At 39.2% G+C, this 16,699-nt stretch overlaps 1 protein-coding gene across 3 annotated transcripts in view; it reads left to right on the top strand.

The window, feature by feature from the left end:
* Nucleotides 1-15,317, top strand: part of Trmt11 (tRNA methyltransferase 11 homolog) — a 49,877-nt gene extending 34,560 nt beyond the window's left edge. Inside the window, exons 12-14 of one of the 3 annotated variants that reach the window (XM_057761655.1) lie at nt 860-980; nt 12,779-12,933; nt 14,647-15,317. In XM_057761655.1, coding sequence (XP_057617638.1) covers nt 860-980; nt 12,779-12,933; nt 14,647-14,674 — 304 coding nt within the window. In that variant the 3' untranslated portion in view covers nt 14,675-15,317. The remainder of the gene's footprint in view (nt 1-859; nt 981-12,778; nt 12,934-14,646) is intronic. The other 2 variants (XM_057761657.1, XM_057761656.1) reach the window with 2 other exon arrangements.
* The last annotated feature ends 1,382 nt before the right edge of the window (nt 15,318-16,699 follow it).

The following is a 16,699-nucleotide window of genomic DNA, read 5'->3' as shown; positions in this document are numbered from 1 at the left end:
GGTTTAAAGTTATACATGTAACAGATGTGCAGAGACTACAGAAAACATAAAGGTTTTAAAGGGAAAGTAAAACCTGCAGTCAGTGTTCTGCAGGCACCCACACAATTCCTGCCGCTCTTCTCCACTCTGCTCCAGCAGTGTTCCCATCGCTAGCTGCTTCTGCTGGACTCTTGCCTAGTGTGCTTGCTGGCCTGCTTTCTAGATGCCAGTCGTCTCTGTTCATGTAGCACATGGCCCTCTAGCAACACTTGATCCACTCAGTGTCTTGTCCAGTGTTATTCCTAGTGAATGTGACCCTGGGATTAGTACAGTCTGTAGTGTTTATTTGTTGTTAGTTATTTGAATTATTTGATAAAGAACTTTAGACTTACTTACATATTTAATGGAGGTCTCAAGATATCACTAGCGTTTTTTAGGAATGTTTTCATTTTTCAGTGTAAAGTATATGTATGCTATTGTAGACTTTATAAAAATCCTCAGAGGAGTCATCCCTCTTGACTGTGAAGGGTGTGTTATAGAATGTACTTCTGTCTAATCTGCTTTTGTGACCCCATTAGGGTATATCACCATCTTGTAGTTCTGTGGTTTGACATTCTTCATCAAAACATATGGGTAGATTCTCCCTTCGTCCCTCCCTTCTCCCTCCATCTGTTTTCCTTTCACTGTCTCTCGCTGTCTGTCCTTTTGTCCTTCCCTTCAAGGGTTAAAATATTGAACTTCAGTTTTTGGTACCAGTACTTATAAAGTATTTGTAAATTACAAATGACTTATGGATTGTGTGGGCACCGCACCCGGCTTCTGTGGTGCCTGTGTGACTGCTACCATGAGATTTTCCTAACTGTCAGCTTTCTGTCTTCAGGTACACTGAAGAGATGGTACCCTGGCACCCTTGCCTGGAACTTATTAGCAATTGTGAGCAGAAGCTTTCCAGTCACACAGCAAGGCGCTTGATCACAATGGAAAAGGTGAAGGAATTTGAGGTATGTTGCCTACATTGATTTTTTTGAAACTTGATCTTTCCAGATAGTTTTCCTGGAGTAGGATTTGAAATGTTACTCTTGATTTTGATGGTGTAGGTGAGTTGAGAAAGAAGCAAGTTGAGGAAATTTGTGGCATTTGGTTGTTGTAGGAGTGGGATGGAGGGGTTTTTTAGAAGAGCAGAAGACACTCATTGATGCCATGGGCTTTCTTAGGTGTCCTGTTGCAAAAGCAGAACTCCATGACTACAGACTTGAATGTTTATGTTTATCTATTAAGAATGTGTTCATGCACACACATGCCATGGCTCACGTGTAGAAGTCAGGACACCTGAGGAGTTGGTGCGCTCCTTCTACCATTTTGTTTCCAGGGATTGAACTCAGGTCATCAGGCTCGGTGGCAGTCAGCTTTACCTGATGAGCCATCTCGCTGGCTGAGTTGTAAATTTTAATTGAGACAATGATTCTTTATTTAAGGAAGCAAGGAAAATATCCTCATTTGTTAGAGTACAGTGCCAGCAATCATTCATTCATTCTCATAGTCTCTCTCTCTCTCTCTCTCTCTCTCTCTCTCTCTCTCTCTCTTTCTCTCTCTCTCTCACACACACACACGCAAACACACACTATATTTAAGTTTTAATAACATTTATTACTTTCTATCTAGAGATCTAGATTAGAAGTGATGTAACTAGTACCTTATTTAATGCCACTTCAGTACCAGGAAAAAATGTCCTTTGTGCTGTTCTTCCCCGAACTGACTGGCTCTCCCAAATGTATTGGCTGCTTGGACAAGCCTTGTTCTTCTAGGGCAAGCAGAACAGTTGTGCCTGAATATTTTCTAATGCCCATCTCCACTCTGCATTTGATTGATTATTATCTAATTTATACCTTATGTGTCTTTCACAATAGTAATTGATACACTGCCTTTTGTGTCTGTCACTTTGCATCTTTCATCCCTTTCCCATTAGTTATCTGCCTTTAATTTAGATTCTTATTAGCACATAATTGGTTTACGCTGACAGATCCCAATCTTCCTCCTTATCTTGTTCATATCTATTAAGTAGATTCTCCTAAAATATGGCATTTATGTTACTTTATGCAAAATGTTTTAGTTAATAATTTTTACTACTAGATAATGTTTATAAAGTTTTCAGCATGGTATAAATTATCCTCCGTAATTATCCTCCAACATCAAGACTTTTTAGGAAACTAAGCTATTCATCTAGATAAGTAGTTGATGGTTAACTACTAGATGTGTGGGTATTTTTATGCTTGGGTGTATAGATATGTGTGGTTTGATGAGAATGTGAGGTAATAATTAAAAAAAACAGAACAGCCACCTGTTTATGTTCCAGCCTCATCTCCGCGATTACTATTTAGACACTAGATACTTATGGGATGGACACGGTTTTCCAGTGTGGTCCTAAAGTTTATCAGTGTACTTACATTTAAGAAGGGATATCACTACGAAACCATTGATACTACACATTTTGTACTGGATAATCTTCCTAATTAGAGTTCCTTGTGGAAATCAAGTCCTGTCCCAAGTATGACAATGTACCATTAGTTGTTTAGAACGTTGCAGTTCAGAAGCTCCCAAGAGTGGTTTCTATATTTATTGGCACAGTGACAACCTTAAAAAATGTCCATTTTGAATCCAGTAGAAGCCCTGTGTCTTTTTTTGTTTGTTTGTTTCAGAAGACTCTCATTAAGTTTTAATAATTACAAACACAAATTAATGCACATGAATAGCGAACATAATCCTAGGCATAAGCTCTAATAAAGTTTCAACATCTGAACTTGACTTTTTGTGAAACTTGCTTTAAGGAGCACGGCACTTCTTTCCTGATCATTCACTCCCTGCTGCCTTCATTGCTATAGCTGTCTAGGAGCTACTCCCACAGAATGCTGGAACACATGGGAAACTTTCTGGAGCCGGAAGTTCTTCCATCCAAATGAAGCCCTGTATCTTACTGTCCGTTGCAGTTGACTGATCAGTACTGGCCACTCTGACTCAAAGCCACCTGTCTGATGGTGGTAATGTGTTAAATACTTTCAGTTGTAGGCTTACTTCCATGTACCAGCTAAACTTTGTGTTTCCCCTGAGTTGCTTGTGCTGTTCTCAGGGCTGTTTATTCCAGGTAGAAGTGCCACAGTCTGACGACCTGAGTTTGATTCCTAGAACCCAGATGGAAGGCGAGGGCCAACTTTCACAAGATGTTCTCTGATTTGTGACACATGCAGCCACTCCCCAATGAAATAAGTAAATCAGTGTAGCTTTTACTATGCATAAAAGACTTAAGTTAGGAACAGAAAAAGGATCACAGTTCAAGTTTCTGGACTCGGTTTGCTTTGTAAGACACTTAAGTTCTTGGTTTACTTGATGCAAGAGAGAACTAGGGCTCTATAGGTTTAATTCCATAAAGGCTGATAAATTGCTGTATAAACATTTATAAGCGAATTGGTATTTTAAATTACAGAAATATCTCACGTTTGTGGAAGTGGGAAGTGCCAAGGTTGTTTTCTAGGAGGTAGAACTGCTCTCCTGGCATCTTAGTGTCTCCCTTATTGCAGTGCCTCACACAGCCTTTGTTGGTCAGCCTGCCCATGTTGTCTCTTCCTTTTCACAAAGATACTGGTTACAGTGGATTAAGGCTTACAATTACGACATCTTTTACCCTTAATTACTGCCTCAAAGGCCTTGTCTTGGAAAATAGTTAGATTTTGAAGTAGGGCTTATTTAAGCGTTGGGGGTTATGTTAGTCCCTAATGCTAACCATAATCAGCTTAATAGGCTGGTTGTTGGTAGAGACACTCTCCGTTCCGTCAGTGGCATCTCATGTATTTGTATGTTTTTCTCTTGATATGTTAAAGGAAGTGAGGTGTTGGAGCATTTAATAGTGGCTTTACAGCTTCTATGGATTATAGCATTTAACATAATCATTTGAGTTGGTAATGAATGATGCTAGTAGCTGTTGTGTTATGTGCCAGGACAAAAGAAATAGTTAAACAAGACGGAAATAGTAGTTGTGGATGTTATAGCTTTAATTCTTGTTAACAAAAAGCAAAATATGTAACTTGAGCTTTCTTTATGACTTGCATACATCAATAACAGTTCTCCATAAATTGTGTCCCACGGAATTGCCCAGCTATGAAGAAGACTCTTGGCCATTTCTGTTTTTACAGAAACTGGAACAAACAATAAACTAGGATCTTATGTGAACTAATTTCATATATGCTTTCTCCCGAGTATAGTTTAAGAAAGTCTGTTTTTCTTCCAAATTTATACTTCTGTACGCAAATTTATTTCAAAGTCAAAGGAAAGTGGGCTTCTGAGAATTCTTACTGTATATTAAAATGATAAATAAGCTCATCTCCCTTGGTGTTTTCAACCTGTAAAAACAGGACTGCTCCTGACTTGGCTTCCCGCTTTCCATTAGTTCTTGTTTGAAGCAGGTGTGTGCCTGTGTGCCTGTGTGCACTGAGACAGTGTCTCACTGTATAGCACTGACTGTCCTGGAATTTATCTGTAGATGAGACAAGCCTCCAATTCAGAGGTGTGCCTGCCTCTGTCCCAGTGCTGCCCCACCACACATGCTGAAACTGATTTTTTTTAATAAGGAAAGCCTCCTCCTACTGGTCACATTAGTACAGGCTCCATTAGCAAGTCTTAAGTAGTGTGGGATTAACTGTTGATGTATTGTTAACGTGACTCTCTGCCATGTTTGTTTTTAATTCATTGCTTCACTTCTGCCTTCTCTTTCCTGCCGAGGAATGTCTGCAGTTACATCAGCACTGCAGCCCTTCATAACACAGGCGAACCCAGAATTGTCAAACAGTCACGTCTGACAAATTGTTCTCAGGCTTGTTCAGTGCTGTTGATCTTGGCAGTGAATGAATATTAATTTTAGATTTTACACTGAATGTAGTTTTGCTTTTGACTTGACAGTTGTTTGGTCTAACCAGTTTAAAGTTAGGCTTACTTGTTATGTTGTTGAAAGTATTCTCCCACCATTTAAAATGTAGAAAAAAGTCATAAAAATTGGTCCAATGAATATGAATATTTATATCTTTACATCGTTGGCTATAGTTTTAGACTTGTTTATTTTGTGTGAATTGTGAAGAAGCTCTTGATAACCATGTCAATATTATGAAGATACCTGATAAGAAGAACCTCATTTTTGTTGTCATTATCCTTCACTGATATATTCTAGAAACTAAATGAATTGTTATTATCCTTAATTGATATATTCTACAGACTAAATGAATTAAGTCCCTGTTTTCTTGGTTCTTCTCTGTAAACACTTTTGAGTTTATGTCACCATTTCAGAGATAAAGAGCCTTCCTATAGCACACTGATGACTAAGTGAACAGCAGACTTGAAAACAAGTCTTTATCCTTGTCTTTATCTTTGAAATTTGACCCTTTTCCTACATCACATAATCTTCTACCTGGACTTATTTCTACCTTTGTAGTGTGTTGATATTAAAGGTCTGTGCATGCTGTTTAGGGACAAGATGCTTTCCTATCACACACATGACCTAGGGGTTCATTGTAACTACCACAAAAATAGATAAGCAACAAATATTCTTAAGCATTGAATTCCTAGCCTCTTTTAAACAAACTCCTAATTTCTCTGTTGTTTTTAGCCAGTGTACTTAGGATGCCATGACAGGATGTAATAAGTTTTGCTAAGGTCACTTTTCCTCTTCTCATTGACACACGGTTAATGGTGCTGTGTATAGTTGTGATAATTCTATGAAACATTTATTTGTATATAAAATTCACTGAATAAAAATACTAATCTCCAAAACATAAAGGAATTCTAATCTCCAGAAATCTCTAGATTAGAACAGAGTGTATACAAGGGACTATGGGTTCAGTGCAAGCCACCTAAAATCAGTATGCTCTCAGTGGCTTCTGCCAGTACCTACTAGAACCAGATGAAATACTACCTAGAGTAGCTACTTCACAGGTTTTTCTTGACCTTTTTTCTTTAAGAGATTTATTTTTATTCATGTATATGTAAGTATCTGAGAATGCATGCGTGCATGCATGCATACATCTCTGTGTGAGTATATGTGTGTCTGTGTTTGTATGCCATGTATGTGCAAGTGTCCATGGGTACCAGAAGAGGGCATCAGATTCCTTAGAACTGGGGTTACAGGCAGTTGTGAGCCACCCAATGTGGGTGCTAGAAACGAAGCTCTAGTCCTCAGCAAGAATAATATGTTCCTTTAACCACGGAACCACGTCTCTCCAGAACCTCGAGATTAAGAAGAAAGAAAACAAAGGCATGCAGCCTTTCTAGTCTCCTCTACAATAGATACTTGATTAAAGATAAGTACATCATCATCATCATGTAGTAGAGCATATGTACCTTATATGTGTTTTGACTTACTTGTAGATGCTAATTCACTCATTGTTCAATAAAATTGAGTAGAATTACATTATATAAGAACATGATAATTGAATATAAACTCAGTTTACGCCGAATTGTCCAATATTCATTACTGTCATAATATGATATATGAGAGAGTAAAAGATAAACTTTCAAATATTTTGCATGGGAAGTCAGAATATTTCTATACATTTTGTTTTGGCATGAAGCACTTGAAGTCTTGAGAAGGCAACATGGTTGTAGTGATGTTTTGTGGCATGCTGTTTGAATTCAGTTCCAAGAAAATTTGTTTTTGTTATTAATCTTACCTTTTCTTGGGTTTGAATCTTAGAGGGTCACCATTTTTTCTTTCATTCTTCTTCAATTAAATGATTTTGCTAAACAAACTGACAAGCCCTGAGAAATTGAGTCACCAACTCCAGCAAGAGTAACCAGTTCAGATGTATGGCTCTTGCAACACATATTAATAGATATGAATCTTACTGTGTAGAGGCAAGCAGCTCACTAAAGTCCGAGCAGACATGGATTCTGCAATTTCTAGAGCAGCAATAGTAAAACAGATTTAAAAAAATACAATGTAGTAGAATCATTAAGTGTGGCTGACTTATGATTCAAGGAACTAGTGCATGTGTTGTTGAAGGAAATGGGACTCGGTATAGAGTCCTGGGCGCTTCCTTGGTAACTCTTGTATGACGGACAGAATTTCTGCTTTGTAGCTTTTTTCTTTATTCTCATGGATATTCAGCTTAAAGTTGGCTTTCTAGGTGTTTCCCAGTTCAGATGTGGATTTGCATCCCCTTTCCACCCTATGACTCCTAGAATTCAGCGCTGAGATTTTATGTGCATTTTCCCAGCAGACAAATGTACAGTTGGATGAATACTTAGGAAGTGCATATCTATATAGTCACTATGAGATCAAGGTCACAGAGCAGTGCAGTCCTCCAAATATACCCCTATTTGTGACCATTTAGAAAAATGTGTTGTTGTAAACATGCCCTTCCTTCTGGTAAAACCATGTTCTGACCTATACAGGAGCCATTGTCTTGCTTGCCTTTGAATTTGCCCATAAGCAAAACAGTTTTACCTGGTTTTGGTCTTTATTTATACACAGATATGTCTTTATTAGTTTTTCTTTTAATTGATTGTGGAAATATTAAAAAGTCACTCAGGATCAATATTGTTTCAAAACTAAAGTTGAAAGCGTTTATTTATGCAGGTAGATGCTTTTGTATGTTATTTATCCTTTGTTCTTTAAGAAGATAAAGATTCTTGTTAGTTCTAATTGAATTTAAAATGCAATATTTAATTGATGTTGAGCTTTTATCTTACATGTTGGCTATTTTAATATTCAACATTCAGATTTGCATTTATAATGACGTAAACTTTAATACATACATGTGGAAAGCACTCGTACTGTTGTGTCATCATGCTAAGCATGAATGTTCACAGGGTTCATGTCACACTTAGGATGAAATTATGTGCTGAGTGTTCAGTGCCCAAAGTTCATTAATTAATGATCAGTCATTTTGAGACTCTAGATAAAATTTTAATGTAATATCATAGACTTTGGATTGCTTAATATCTTGAAATTACTTTTATAAGGAACTGAATAAATGTGAATATGTAACTTAGGGATAAAGATTTCACCTTTTCTATGTTCCCATTAAGAATAACACTACAGATTTAATGGTATTAGATACCAGACTTTTGACCTGCTTGTCCTTGGTTTGGAAATGGCCTAGTGCTGTTTATAGTTGTATAACTTTAGCACAAGTGGTTTCTATGGCTACTGTCCAGTACCAGATGTAGAACAGTGGAAAGCTTTGATAAGGAGAGCAGGATTTTTAAACAAAAGCCGGACATGGGTAATTACCCTGAAGCTGAACCGAGGTCCATTATATTCAGTACTGTCATTCACATTTCATTCCACTGTTTGCTGATTACGAGAAACAAGCCAACCTGCTGCTTTTCTCTCCCATCTCTCTGCCTTCTTCCTCACACTTCTTCAAGAATGTGTTCAGTGCTTAACTCTTTCTCGCCAGCCATAGTCCTTGTTGACAACAGGAGATGAACACTCCTACTTAGGTGGCATTTACTATGGTGACGCCACTGCTGGTTTTCCTTTATCATGGAATAAATTTTATAAGTCGTTTGTATTCAAGTATTTGCCATGTATAAACTCCTGTTGCTTTGGTAATGGCAGTGATTTAATACTAGTGATGTAGAAGAAATCATTTTCTCACTATCAGGAGCTGTCACTTACTAAGAGACAACTTAAAACTGACCTACAATTACAATAGAAACTGTTTGGTTTTCTGTTAAATGACTTTAGCATCCTGCGAGCTTATCCTTCAGGTAGAGAACTCCCGAAAGCCTAGAGAACAAGCAGTGTATAAGTTAATTGTTGCCCTTTGATATCTAACTGATGATTTGGAGAGTCTATAAAGTTAGCTCAGCAGTGAGCTGCACTGTGAAGCAGGATGCTGTCTTTGCTCAATGTGGGTCCTCAAGTGGTGAGAGAGAAGAGGTTTAGAGTTAAGTCAGCAGGAGCCACAGAAGATAGGTGTCCAGTGTCAGGAGGAAGTTGAGGACATTTGTACCTGGTGACTGAGTGTTTGCTGAGAGAATAGACATAATATCAGCATTTGAGCACAGGTGAATTCTGCAGTAGGTACCGTGCGAAAAGAGGAACTGTGTCACTGAATATATTTTACGTTCATTAACCTTTCCTATTTTTGTGTATTTTCTTTTCTTAACTTGAGTATATGCTCACAGAGGGAAGCTATTTTATTTCACATCAGCCTTCATTGTGGGACCATTTTATCAAGTATTGAGGTTGAGTAGACCTTGTAGCGAACTTGTTCATTAGGAGAAAGTCACCAAAATGGTTCCAACTTAAGGTTTTGGGGTTTGTAGTGGTGTGTGAGAGGTGCTGCATGGAAGAAAGCATTCATCTGAGGAGATGATATTTGAGGCAAGAGGTAACCACTTGGTAGGTAGCTGTCATTTTAAGTAAGCTGGAGAGCAATGAGAAGGGATGTGGGATATGCAAGGACTCCTTATACTTCACCTTCAATGGAGTGCGGGGCATTGAGGGAGAAACAGCAGGAGACGACCTGAAGAACCAGATATGCCCATGTGCAGAGCCTTACATACCAGGTTCAGGTTTATCCTATCTGGTGGCAAGCCTGCGAAGGATATTGGTTGTAGCGTGGCAGAAGTGTATGCTTCGTGAAGGGTGCCCTAACTTCAGTTCATAGGTAAGTCTGAGTTGTGGGGTGATAAGTTGTGATTCTCTGAGGAGGCTTCAGACAAAGATGAATGATAAGCCGGAAGAGGTAGAACATGACTGCAGAGGGTGTGAATGAGTAAGAGAAGGCAGACATGGTGTGATTGGTGACTGGATAGTTAGTATGGAGAAGAAGATGGACATGGTGTGATTGGGGACTGGATAGTTGGTGTGGAGAAGAAGACGGACATGGTGTGATTGGTGACTGGATAGTTGTTGTGGAGAAGGAGGAAGACATGATGTGATTTGTAACTAGATAGTTGGTGTGGAGAAGAATACAGACATGGTGTGATTGGTGACTGGATAGTTGGTGTGGAGGCAATGGAGTTAAGGAAGACTTCTGAGAAATCTGTTGGGATGATTGAGTAGCTGAGTTTTCTGTGTATATATCCATCCCCCTCCCCCGCTTCTTTTTTCTAAGGACCATACAGGGTAAGGTGTCACTGCCCTCATGTATTGTAAGTCTCCCAATTCCTTTGCTTCTTTCTGCACATTCTCCCTCCACTTCATTTCCTGTACTGTGGCCAGAATATTTTCTAGAAAGAGAATGATAACAAAAGTATAGTTTTTAAATTGTATTGATAACTCTGAAAAGTTTAGAATAAAATTACAGGTTCTTATCTAACATCTGGACCACCCTGTTGTGTTCCTGGCATCATCTCTAGGTGCAATTGGTGCCACTTCATATTTTGGACAATAAGCCTTAACCTTCAGTCTCCTTTCAGCTTCCAAAATGGGCTCGCTTTTCTGTTTTCAGTGTCTTTTCATTGAATCGTGTGTGTTGAGTGTTTCCTCCTGTGTGTGATAGGGTTTACTTTTCTTCTGCAGCTCCCAGATAAGGACAGTCTGAGCTGTAAATAGGTGCACTCTTCTTCCTTAGAGAAGCCAACCCTGTCCTTCCTTTTCACCTCTTCATGTTCACACAGTTGCTGTTCCTCCCACTGTTTAATACCACTGTGTACATGTGTGTCTGGAGGTGCGACATTTTATGTCTGTCTCCCATCAGGCTCTGTGACCTCACAGAACTCAATTCTTTTCCTCACCATATGCATAGAACAAATAGTAACTGTTTAGTGATTATTTGGGCTGCCTCATCTAAAATAAAGCAATCATACTGAACAGTATTTAAACCATTTTAAGGAAGAATAAGAGCAGGTAATTAGAGCTAGCTAAAAGTTTCCTGTTTAAATAATAATAAACCAAAATTTACCATTACTTTTTTAAAAGTCACTGGGTCACCATTTTAATCCTGTATGCTTTACTTTCCATGTAAAATAAACCAAAAAGCAGCTGAACTAGAAAACGTAACCCCTCCCTTATTTAAGGAGGAGGTGACACAAGAGAATGGCAAACTTCTGAGGGAGACGGAGATTGTTAAATAGTTTTACCTGAATGGGCTTCTCAATGAAGAATCTGTAGTTCCTTTTCAGCCTAAACAGTGTGCTGTAGTTTTTGAGATGCGCTATTAAAATATACTTTTTGTATAATCCAGAGTGTCTTTAGTTCTACTGAAAATGACAATTTCGAGTGTTACTACAGGCCATGTAGTTGTTTCTTCTCTTGATAATTTATGCTCCCTTAAATTCATACACAAAATTATGAGTGACTGAATACTTTCCTTTTAATTTCCTTTAAATTCCCTTTAATGCTGTCTTCTTATATGGAGTTAAATTGTACAGAATTTTAAATAGAATTATGTAGGTGTAAGATGCATGGTTATAATTCAGAGATTATTCTGGAGACAAAGACAGGAAGATGGAGATTTCAAGGACAGTCTGCACTATAAATAGGTGCGCTCTGCCTCCAAACTGAAAACAGTACAACCTACACGATTAACTAGAAGTGAACTTTTCCTTTCGTATTCTACAGAATGACTTGCTAGTTTGCACACAGATGAATCATGCAAGCTTAGACTCTCTGAGGTGCATGTGTGTTTTCCTATTTCTGCATCATTCTTGTGGGTTAGATGATGTGTAAAATGATAATGCTGTCTAAGTAATGAGGTCACCCTGGGCATATGAGGGTTGTATGGTTGTAGGTGTTCTGAACAGTCAAGACTTGAAAACAGCAAATGAAATAGCATGTTTCTGATGGTCAGGTGTAGAGTCTTTTCAGCTGGAAACGGGTTTCAGTCCACATCAGGAAATCCCATGAAGAAGGACTGTCCGCATCAGCCAGCAGAGGGTAGTGTACACATAAAAGTGAACCACTACCTCATGAGGCTACTCTGGCAACTGTGTTAGACTCCCGAGATGGCTTATGTTTGGAATCAGCGGAACTGATAGGACAGCGGTTAAAGCGTGTGCTACCATAACGTTGCTCTTTCAGGAGGAATGACCTCTAAATGTCAAACCTCATTTTAAAGGACCCACTCATCTGCCATGTGGAAAATTGACTCAGTCGTCTATGTGTTCCTGTAACTTCTAGCTTTTAAGGAGGACAGAAGGATAATGAAGAAAGCATGAGCTTTTGATGTCTGACTCGGGCCGCAGTCAGGCGGTACTGCGTTCCAGCTGTATGGCTTGTGGCAGATTGTTAAAGCTCTTTCAATCTCCGTTTCTCCCTCTCCAACACGTAGATGAAAAGAATGCAGAAAATTAGATAATTACCTTAGACAAGACTCAGTTGATAACAAATCCATAGTAGTTCTTTTTTGAAGGAACCTGTCTATTTCTTCTAATGTTTACATTTGCTGACTGTCTGAATGGGGAGAGGTCAGAGAGCTGTTGTTGGTTTCTGTGTTTTCCTGCTGACACTATCACTGGCTAAGAAGCAGCAGCCGGCAAGAGTGCAGTCAGATGCACTATTTGTTCATTCTGTGCGACTGGTCCCCTCATTACGGCCCTACTGCTGTGGACTGGGCAGAGCCGTCCTTCCATCTTCATCACACAGTCTTCTTTTCTTTCTATTTTGATTTCATATGCATGCAGTATTTCATATTTATGAAAAGTTTACAGGATTGAAGTTCTGTGATGTATAAATGACACTGTGATTGATAGTTGTAGACAGGTTTGGAACTCTTAGAAAAAACAAAAGTCAAACTCCAGACATGCTTGGGTGAAGGAGGAAGATCAAAGACTGTTGCTTGAGGATCCACTTTCTTTTTCAAAGAAACACATCTCGTTGGCCTTCAAGATACTGAGTTTAAAAAACAAAACACAACAACAACAACAAAGGACAACGAAACAAAAAGCCTACGGCTATCCCTTGGCAGGAAGAGCAGTGAAAGGCCATGGAAACTGCGGAGCTGAAGACCATCATCTCAGGTGTGAGCCCTGGTAAAGGAAGCGAGCGACAGATGGACAAGGAGTCTTTGAAAGAGGAAACAAAAATTGATTGTGCTATTTGTTTCGAGTTGTGGTGATGTCATTTTATGTGGCATTTCTGTGTATGTGATGATGGATGGTCCATGAGGAACATTTGTCAGTTAGGGTGTGTCCACATAGGTGGAAATTTTAGCCACAGTCCCAAAACTGTCTGGCTTACCTCAAAGCAAGTCTTAACTGCTCCAAGATCCTTGCCTGCTCAGGGGATTGGGGGCTTTGGGGCTCCAGGAGTTCCTGTAACGTTGTTTCACAGTTGGGGGATAGTTGATCTTAAAAGGGAACATTTGAGCCAAGACTCATGCACTTAGCCAACACAGATTCCTCTGGTTCCTGGTATATGAAGAGAATGAGACTGTCCCCTGTCCCCTGAGCTCTTGTATTTTGATGGTTAATGATCCTAGGCCAGCTTTCATATGTCTTTGCTGTCTTGTGTCTATGGCACTGAGGAAAATGTAGTCTTTTAGGGTTTTTTTTTTTTTTCTTATGAGCCTATACTGAGCAAAATACTGGTGTGATATTTTCATCCATGCCTATGCATCATTTTGGTCACTTTCTCTGTCCTGGATCACCAGTTTGTCTTACTGGTCTCCTTTAGTTCAGTGATAATATATTTGATAATATATCTGCCTCACTTTCTCTTTGGTCTGTAAAGGAAGCCTGTTTTCCACCGTGTGTGTGGCTTTTGTTCTCCCTTCTTGATGAGGTCATATTAGAAGCCTGAGCCAAAGAGGTTTTCCGCGTTTCTGGTCTTCCTAGTCCTCCTCGCTGGGGAGGGTATTCTGTGGAGTTACATGGTCTGCTTTCAGAGGTCATACGTGGCAATAGGAGCCGTAAGGAGAATAGCGGACAGAAAGGCAGAGCTGGAGGAACGTGATGCTGGTGTTCCGATTTCTGTGCGAGAGAGCAAAGCAAGATGCCCTTCAACAAAGTGATATGTAAATTTAGACTAAACCCCCAAATGTCTATGTGTAATTGAATATGAATGTAAAGAAATGCATAGGACACTGTACTTTATTTTTAGGTTTGCTTCACAACTTGTGAAATTGAGAAGCTAATGTTTCAGTTTCCAGCAGTCTTCTCTCACCTAAACTGGAATGCTGGGTCATCCTGACCCAGATTGACTTTTTCAGTGCCCAGTGACTATCCATCTGAGTACCAGTCCTTGTTTGGCTGTGACATTTGTACTATGGAGCCCCTCTTCACCCTGTGTCTGCATCTCCTGTGTTGGAATCCTTCGTTGCACTCATGGATGTGGATGTAGTGTGCAGCCTTATGTGATCTTATGACATCGCAGTACTGCCACGGTTCCTTGATACACCCCTTTGTCCTTGAGTAGAAGCTTCTTTGGTATTTTCCGTAGCCCCAATGATTTCAGTGTGTGTTAAACCAGGAATGACAAGCAATTGTAGTCTGACCATGTTCTTTGGAATTTTCTCTCTGCCCTGAGCAATGAAAGTGTCTCCTTCATTCAGTGTTCTGAGTTTCCAGTGAGGCTGAAGTGACGCTGCCTTGAATTTCCAAGTGCAATGCAGATGTGGGACGGCTGTTCATGCAGTGAAGCCAAGCAAATGCACCTGGAGTGGGTGACTGCCACGGTTCAAGGGCAACTGAAGGAACTGACATGTCTTTATCTTTGTGTTTCTCTCCTGCCAGGACCGGGACCAGTATTCACACTTGCTGAGTGACCATTTTCTACCATACCAAGGTCATAATTCCTTTCGTGAGAAATATTTTAGTGGCGTGACAAAAAGAATTGCCAAGGAAGAAAAATCCAGCCAAGAGTGAAAATCATGACGTTGACAATCAAGAAAGAATAAGCGTTTTATAGAAACGACCTGTGCTGTTTAAAATTTTTATATAAATAACTGCTATAAATCAAAATCGAATAATTTCAAAATGATCTTTGCTTTAGAGACTATTTTGATGTGTCTTTTGAACCTGGTTAAGTTCAGGGACTGATACATATAGATGGAGTCAGTGTTTATATTTTTACAGAGAAAATATTGTTAACTTTTAAGCCATATTTGCCAGGCATATAGTAAGCAATTAATAGTACTTTAGACTATTTTCATTTTGTAAATTTGCTTGGCTTGAATTTTAGTTGTGACTGTTTTCATTGCCATCAATAAACTTCACTGAGAATTTCTAAGAGTTGTGTCGCACTCAGTATTGCTCATCTCATCTCATGGAGAGCTTTGTGGAAAATGAGTCCATACAGGTCAACAGGGGCCATGCTACTGGGAGGGAGGCTAAGGCCTGAGAACTGTGGAGATTCCAGCCTCACACCTCCAAGGGCCTGTGCGTCTGCACCGTGCCCGCACTGTGGGTTTGCTCTTGTATTCCTGAAACTTGACTGTTGGTCAAGTCAACTAACAACCCCCAAATTTCGGTTTAGAAACTAGCTGATGGTTAAAAGCGGGAGCAACAACAGCTCAAGGCCCCCATGGACCCCTAATGGTATTAGGCTTAATCAGTACTCTTTGAAACAGAAGCTCTGTTTTTCTTGAAGGGAAACTTTGCTGAGTCTACATTGTGTCCATCCTGGAAATATCTTCCTTGAAAACCACTGTACCCATTAATTCTAGATGCTAATAGCTTTCTGCTTTTGGTGGTCAAATGTACCTCAGCAGGGCGGCAGTAAATGGATACTTTCACTCTAACCAGAGCCTATTTTTATTTGTGTTATTATTGTTATTATTCTCTGACTGTGACTGCTGAGTTTTATGAACTCAGTATTAACTTACACGACTTAGGAGCTGCCGAAGACCAAGACTAAGGGTGGAGGTCGGCGTTCCGCCGCCTCCTGCTTCTCTTAGAGTGCAGCCCTGGATGTCAGTGTGTCTGAAACCTTTCCTGATTGGTTTGTTTGGGTTTCTGGATGTTATCTGTGGTACTCTGGGGAAAAACTAAAAGTATTCAAGGATGATTTATTGGCAGTATTTCTGTTATACGCCGTCTTGTTTTTAAGTTTTTGAGGTTATATGGGGGATGGGTATGAAACTTTATAGCTGACTCAAGTGCAATATGAGATTTCGAGTTTAACCTCTTTTTGTGAATTGTCTCAAAGCTTAATCCACATAAGGTCTAGAAATTCACAACATTAATTTTAGTCTCTTTGTCCTTAAAAATTAATCATAATAATTAAATCAAATCATTTTATTACTATTAATTGAAGTCTTCTGAACATCAATTCTTCCAGCCACGAGGTTTATTTTCATATTATTAGTAAGTTCAGCTTCTTACTCCCGAAGTGTCACATGTAGTTTAAACATATATATTGCTTTAAAGTTGAAGTTCATAACTGCTGGAGAAACTTGATTACTTCCAATCAATTTTGATTTTAGGATGTAGGTCTTAAGTGCTCTCACTTTTGTAAAATTTTATCTTATTTATTACTATTATTATCATTATTAATTAGTGTGTGTGTGTGTGTGTGTGTGTGTGTGTGCAAAGGTAAGAGGACCACTCCAGAACTCCATGATTTCTGGAGATTAAATTTAGGTTGTTAGGATTGAACCCAAAGGGCTTTTACCCACTGAGCCATCTTGTTGGCCCTCAAGTTTTCTTACTCTAAAAACAAAGCCTTTATTTTCTGCGTGAGTTTATTTTCTGCATGAGTTTGGTAGGTGACCTATTCCTCATGCGTTTACCAGCAGGAATATCTCCTAGCTAGATGCCAGTGTTCACAAAGACCTATAGTTTGAAT

This window comes from Chionomys nivalis, chromosome 2, assembly GCF_950005125.1.
Source record: "Chionomys nivalis chromosome 2, mChiNiv1.1, whole genome shotgun sequence".
Lineage (NCBI taxonomy): Eukaryota > Metazoa > Chordata > Mammalia > Rodentia > Cricetidae > Chionomys > Chionomys nivalis.
This window is presented reverse-complemented; position numbering and strand designations above follow the sequence as displayed.